The sequence below is a fragment of the Lygodium microphyllum genome, chromosome 10, assembly GCF_053477565.2.
Source record: "Lygodium microphyllum isolate KBCC chromosome 10, Lygodium_microphyllum_v1.1.10, whole genome shotgun sequence".
Classification (NCBI taxonomy): Eukaryota; Viridiplantae; Streptophyta; class Polypodiopsida; order Schizaeales; family Lygodiaceae; genus Lygodium; species Lygodium microphyllum.
This window is the reverse complement of record NC_141144.1, coordinates 132,800,998-132,807,352: the sequence shown is the minus strand read 5'-3', so window position 1 is coordinate 132,807,352 and position 6,355 is coordinate 132,800,998. Positions and strand designations below refer to the sequence as shown.

At 41.0% G+C, this 6,355-nt stretch overlaps 1 protein-coding gene across 1 annotated transcript; it reads right to left on the bottom strand.

The window, feature by feature from the left end:
* Positions 1–5,438: 5,438 nt before the first annotated feature.
* On the bottom strand, positions 5,439–6,054 carry LOC148030577 (uncharacterized). The gene is made up of 2 exons (XM_087687397.1): positions 5,833–6,054; positions 5,439–5,744 (listed from the first exon to the last, which is right to left on the bottom strand). Exons 1-2 carry the CDS (start codon positions 6,052–6,054, stop codon positions 5,439–5,441), a joined length of 528 nt encoding a protein of 175 aa, XP_087543523.1.
* Between the last annotated feature and the right edge of the window lie 301 nt (positions 6,055–6,355).

Sequence of the window (6,355 nt, the reverse complement as noted above, 5' to 3'; positions counted from 1 at the left end):
CTCCCTTCTAAAACAGGTCTTTCGGTGTTGGGCAATGTCTTTACAGGAGGCAATGACTACACAGACCTCCCCCAAACATACTTAACCTAAACCTGGGACTTCATGCCTTAGACGTTGGTCCCCAACAAGAAACAAAAAAACCCCCTTTAACAAGTACCCAAACACATTTAACATGAAAACCATAGTACTCATAAATGAAAGATATCACCTGGATAGGGCCACAAAAAGCATCAATGCCACGACAAAGGCTCCCTCCAGCTCCACGGAATCTATCAAGCACAGGACTCAAACAAGAAACCATTAACCGCACCTGCACTAAACAGACAACTGGCCCTCTTAGCCTAATGAAATAAAGCACTTCACTACAAAACTAAATCGGCCCTCTTGGCCTAATGAAATAAAGCATTCAAAACCTCGCAACAGTGGCCCTCTTGGCCTAACGAGATCAAACAAAGTAGCACCTACACATCCTTCCCTGGAATAGCACAGATATACAATAATAGGCTCCCTCCCAAGGAGGAAAAACTGGCTCATAGCCCTAAACTAAATGCATAAGGTTATGACCCATCCCTCATGCATAGATAGCCAGAGGCATACGCATGATATGTTGTCTAATCAACCTATGGGTCCCAGATAATAACGGTAAATTGGTCTCGGCTACTCTTTGCATCACCCATATCAACCATCGTCTGCCATATATTGCATGTTCTGATAACATACCCCACAAGCGACCGGATCCTGTTTCATCATTGATCACAATATCCAAACTAGGACCACAATTAAAGAAGAGGTCTTCCTCATAAGCAAGATTTGCTAATGAATCCGCAAACTAATTCCAGTAACGTGGAATCATCTGAAAAGATACTCTCTCAAACTCCTCAAGGAGGGTCATAGCATTTCGATGATACATACAAAGAATGGGATTCCGCACTGTGTATGTCCCATCTAGCTGATTTAGGATCAACTGGGAATCCCCTTTTACTAACAATTGACGAATATCACCTTGTTTGGCAATATACAGTCCCATAATCAAGGCTTTATACTCTGCCATATTGTTAGTGAATCCTACCCCGAGATAAGCAGCTAACTTCATCGTCACTCTACGTCGGGGATCTCGGATTACTACTCCAACACTTCCTTTTCTATTAGGGCCCCTGGACGCTCCATCAAAATATATTGTATACGTTCACAATGGGTTTACACACCCGGCCATCGCGAACTCCTCTATTCGTAATGATGATAGTCAAAGTTTAGCATGTTGAGAGGATGAACTGACGGCTCCATCCCACCTTCTTCATTGAACTCAACAGGGATACTTGTCAACAATCATAAACAGTGATGGCAGAAGACTTTGATCTCCTACACAAAGGTTCCGTCTTCTTGCTCAATCACTTTATATTCTTTGCTCCACCAGATGAGTTTCCCCTGATGGTATCTTTGCTCCATATATGGGTGCTCCAAATAAGGGATTAACCGACCCATCCACCAGCTTTTAAGCTTCTTTTCCCGCAGGTCTCAGATCATTCCTAGCATGGACCTACAATGCATTTTTCTATATTAGCATACTCAGAAATAGTAAGGTTTAATCTTATTAAGATTAACCTTATTCTTAAACTCTACTCCCTGTAGATCAGCTAATAGGGCTGTAGACCTATTTTTCCCTAACCTCATAATCTTGTAGGGTCCATCCCATTTAGGTTCCAACTTTCTTGGGAACAGCTCCCTATGCGCATCATAATAGAGGACTAATTGGCCTTTTTTAAAGGTATATTTCTTCACTCTAAGGTCATGCAACTGCTTCATTTGACGTTTAGCCACCTCTTGATGTAACAGGCTTTGCAACTTAATTTCATCTAGGCGTGCTAAGGTCGTAAATCGCTCTAATAGGGCGTCCTCATTACCCAAATAATGGTTTATCGCGAATCTAATGGTCGGAAACTCAATTTCTAAGGGTAAAATGCACTCTTCACCATAAACTAGTTTGAACGGCGTATGGCCAGTGGCTCGCTTAAATGTGGTATTATATGCCCATACTACCACATACAGCTTCTTATCCCAGCCGCGTTTCTTTTCAGAAACGACTTTCGATAGGATACCCACAAGCTGCTTGTTGGTACTTTCAACCTGCCCATTTTCCTGTGGATTATAAGGGGTCATTTTATTGTGCTTGATTTGCCAAGCCTCAATCAAGCTTTTGATCACCTTATTCAGGAAATGGGTTCCACGGTCCGACACCAATTCTTTCAGGGGACCAAAATGGCATATTATCTGCTCTAAAAGGAAACTAGCAGTTTCTTTAGCATCATCTTTCCTCGTTGCACGTGCTTCTAACCACTTTGTGAAGTAGTCAATTGCTACAATAATATACCTCTTTTGCGCAGTCGATGACGAAGTAATAGGATCTACAAAGTCTATTCCCTACTTCTCAAATGGAAGTATCGCCATAATAGGGGTGAGTGGTCTTTTCCTATTCTCGCGACTATCATGTCGTTGACAAATATCGCATCTCTTAACATATGCAAACGCATCCTGAAAGATGGCACGCCACGAGTAACTTGCTCTTAAAGCCTTTTGTGCTGTAAGCCGTCCAGCAAAATGGCCTCCGCAAGCGGAATCATGGCACTCTTCCAAAATGAATGGCACCTCGTCAAGCATCACACATCGGCGATAGATGTCATCAACCCCTTGCCGATATAATGTACCTGCGATCAAGGCAAACTTTAATGCTTGCTGCTTGATTTTCCTTCTCTTAGCTTTAGATAGTTTGGAGCCAGCCTCTCCTATTGATAACAATATTGCAACCTACCAGGAGGGAATAGACGACGTATCTATCTTAAATAACAACTCCATGTCACTACCTTTAGCCAAAGATTATTTCCGCTCCCCAAAGTCCACAAGACATTCCACAATGCCTTGCAACCTTGGTGTCTTACTCTTGATTTCATAATCAAACTCCTGCAAAGTGATTAACCACTTCACTAGACAATCAGGCGGTTGCAGCTTATTCATCAATAATCAAAGCCCCTCCGCCTTCGTATAAAGCACAACTTTCTCATAGAGGATATAATGCCTGAATTTCTTGGTCCCAAAAACCATCTCTAGACACAACTTCTCCATGTAGGTATAATTGATCTCGGATACCCCCAGCTTCCGGCTAGCAAAAGCAATCGGGTAATACCACTTTTCTTCCCAAATTTGGGCTAAACAGCCAGCAGCTGATACTATGCATGGTGGCTGCTGAAAATATATAGAACACCTCACCTCTTTTAGGTGCTTTTAAAACGGGAGCTTTTACTAGCTCATGCTTCACATCCTTGAAAGCTACCTTACAGGGGTCACCCCATACAAACAAACAGATGAAGGACAATAGATTTGTAAGCGGCAATGTTCTTTCTGCCAAGGTGTTTATGAATCTACGATAATAACCAACTGAAGATAGAAAGCTATGAACTTCTTTTGGAGTGCGTGGTGGACCCATGGCAACTATGACTTTGACCTTCTCGGGACCTGTTGCAATTCCTACAAAATTGACCACATGGCCCAGCAATAGCCCATAAGGTACGCCAAAAATGTGTTCAAAGAGTAGAGAGAGAGAAAGGGAAAGACTCCATATCCATGAGCCTTCAGGCTCTCAAGCTCATTCCTTCATTTCCACACACTATACTGAAAAGCACTCACACTACAAGATAAAGTGACCTAGTGTAAACGTAGACTAGACTGACTAACTCTAGTCAGGTCACTAACTGACTACTAACCCGACTTATTTAATGTAGTCACATGTAGAAAGCTATACACACTAGCTGTCATAGATGTCAGTCATAGATGAAGACACATTGACGGTGAGCTTGATTTCTAACACTCCCCCTCAAGCTCAAAAACAAAACTCAAATCATCTGCATCACTCCAAGTAGCTGTCTAAAGTGAATGAACTTATCTTTACCAAGTGATTTGGTAAAGATGTCTGCTACCTGGTCTTCAGTCTTCACATGCTCCAAGTCAATCTGATCTGCTAAAACCATTTCCCTGATGAAATGGTAGTGAACCTCAATGTGTTTTGATCTTGCATGATAAACAGGATTGCTTGCTAACATAACACTACTCAAATTGTCACAATACAGCTTGACTTTGTTGTCCAAGTGTACTCCCAAGTCATTCAGTAACTTCTATAACCACTTAGCTTCACAGGCCGCTAAGGCCGCACCACGATACTCTGCTTCCGTACTGGAAAATGCAACTGTAGGCTGTTTCTTACTCTGTCAACTGATCATGCTACTACCCAATCCAAATGCATAGCCACTGGTTGACCTCCTGTCATATGTGCAACCAGCCCAGTCAGCATCAGTGTACCCCATCAAGTCAAGGGTTTTTCCATATGCATAAAATAGCCCACCATCTGTGGTACCCTTTACATATCTCAGAATTCTTCTAACTGCATCCAAGTGTGGTTTGCGAGGCTTCTGCATGAACTGACTGATCAGCCCCACAGCATAACTCAAGTCAGGTCTAGTGATCGTGAGATAGATCAAGCTGCCTACCATCTGTCTGTACATAGTAACATTCTCAATCTCTGTCCCAACGTCAATCTGCAGCTTGACATTCTGCTCCAAAGGCGTATCCATAGGCTTGCAATCAACCATACCATATTTCTGTAACATGTCATGAGCATACTGCTTCTGTAGCAGCCATATGCCTTTGTACTATAGCCTCTGTACACTTTGTGAGGCCCCTGTTACAGCCTGTGTGTAAAGAAGGACTAATCTAACAATGGAAATGAACAGAAAATCAAATTAATCTAAGCTTCACATAGCAAGAAATGTAACAAACTCAATTACAAACATGGCCATGCTATGGAACATCTTCCATTACCATAGCACAATGTAGCCATGAGCTATTAACCAAGTACAAGAAGATGAGAGACAAGAAGTATAACATTTTGATAATGCCAAAGAATGATGCTACATTAGCACTTCTTTCCTTTTTATACTAAAACCTAAGTCCTCTTTTCTCTTGGCTCAAGTATTTACAAAGTTTATACTTGGAATAGGTCTCAACTCTCATGTTAATAATTTTCTTCATTACAAATCATCCTGCCCTAGAGATGCTTTTCCTCAAAATTGAAGATAATGAGGTAGTATGCAAGTCTATAATAAATAAAATTATATCAATGAAGATCCATAAGCATGTGGAAGCACTTTGTGTAAAAAATCATAATAAACCTGAAACAGTGAATTGACTACTTGCTATCCAAACAGGGCTACATCACTAGAATTGCCATAACTTTTGATTCGAGTGTCCAAATTCAGTGTTTGAAGTGTAGAAATGAAATATACATCCTCAAGCATCATCCCATACTATCAAAATCACTTTTTCATTTCATTAAGGCAATTTAATCAATAACAGTATTTTAAAACAACAAGTTGTTCCTACACAAACTCTGATCATTCATCTTGCAAAAGCCATGGAAAAACGTCCAAATAAGAAGAGGGTTGCCAAGTGGACTCCTCCATAGGTAGCCCCTTCCATTTGATCAAAAATTCAGTGAGAGTTCGGTTCCTAAGAAACTTTTCATACTCCCCAATAATCTTCTCAAGCTCATAGACAATCAATCCATCTTCATCAAGTGGTGGAAGCTCTTCAATAACTTGCACATCTTGCCCAATATACTTCTTCAATTGTGATACATGAAAAAAATCATGTATGCGAGTAGTTGAAGGTAATTGGAGCTTATATGTAAGCTCTCCAATCTTTTCCAACACCAAATATAGGCCATAAAATTTGTAGAGCCAACTTGTTATTTCCACCCTTAAGGGATGCATAGTGAGTCTTGGGCACCTTCAAGAAAATTGAATCTCCAACATCAAACTCCATGTGCCTCCGCCTACCATCATCATAGGACTTCATGACATCTTGTGCCTTTCTTATGCTTTCTTTACATTGCTTCATAAGCATCTCTATTCTTCCTAATTCATCCTTCACTTGTGGATTCATGTCTTTATGAAACATGGCTGAAGGAATTTGAACCTTGTATTCATAGAGTGCTTTAAAAGGAGCCATCCCAATGCTAATATGATGTGTGGTTGTAGCAAAATTCAGCAAGATGTAGCCAATTATCCCAAGATGATTGTGTGTTATGCAATCACAGTTCTAACTGTAGCCATCTTTGCTACAGGGCTGAAAGTCTCCTCATAATCAAGACCATACTGTTGCGCATACCCTTTTGCAACCAGCCTGGCCTTATATCTTTCCAATGATCCATCTGATCTACATTTTACCTTATACACCCACTTGCATCCAATAGGTGTTTTGCCCTCAGGAAACTGTACCAAATCCCATGTACAATTTTCAGCCAAAGCTG

Excerpts from the sequence above, each read along its gene's own strand:
- LOC148030577 (XM_087687397.1), bottom strand. The coding sequence starts at position 6,054 with ATGGCTCCTTTTAAAGCACTCTATGAATACAAGGTTCAAATTCCTTCA. Across the intron at positions 5,745-5,832 it reads GAGATTCAATTTTCTTGAAG|ATTGGAGAGCTTACATATAA; the intron begins GTGCCCAAGACT and ends GTGTTGGAAAAG.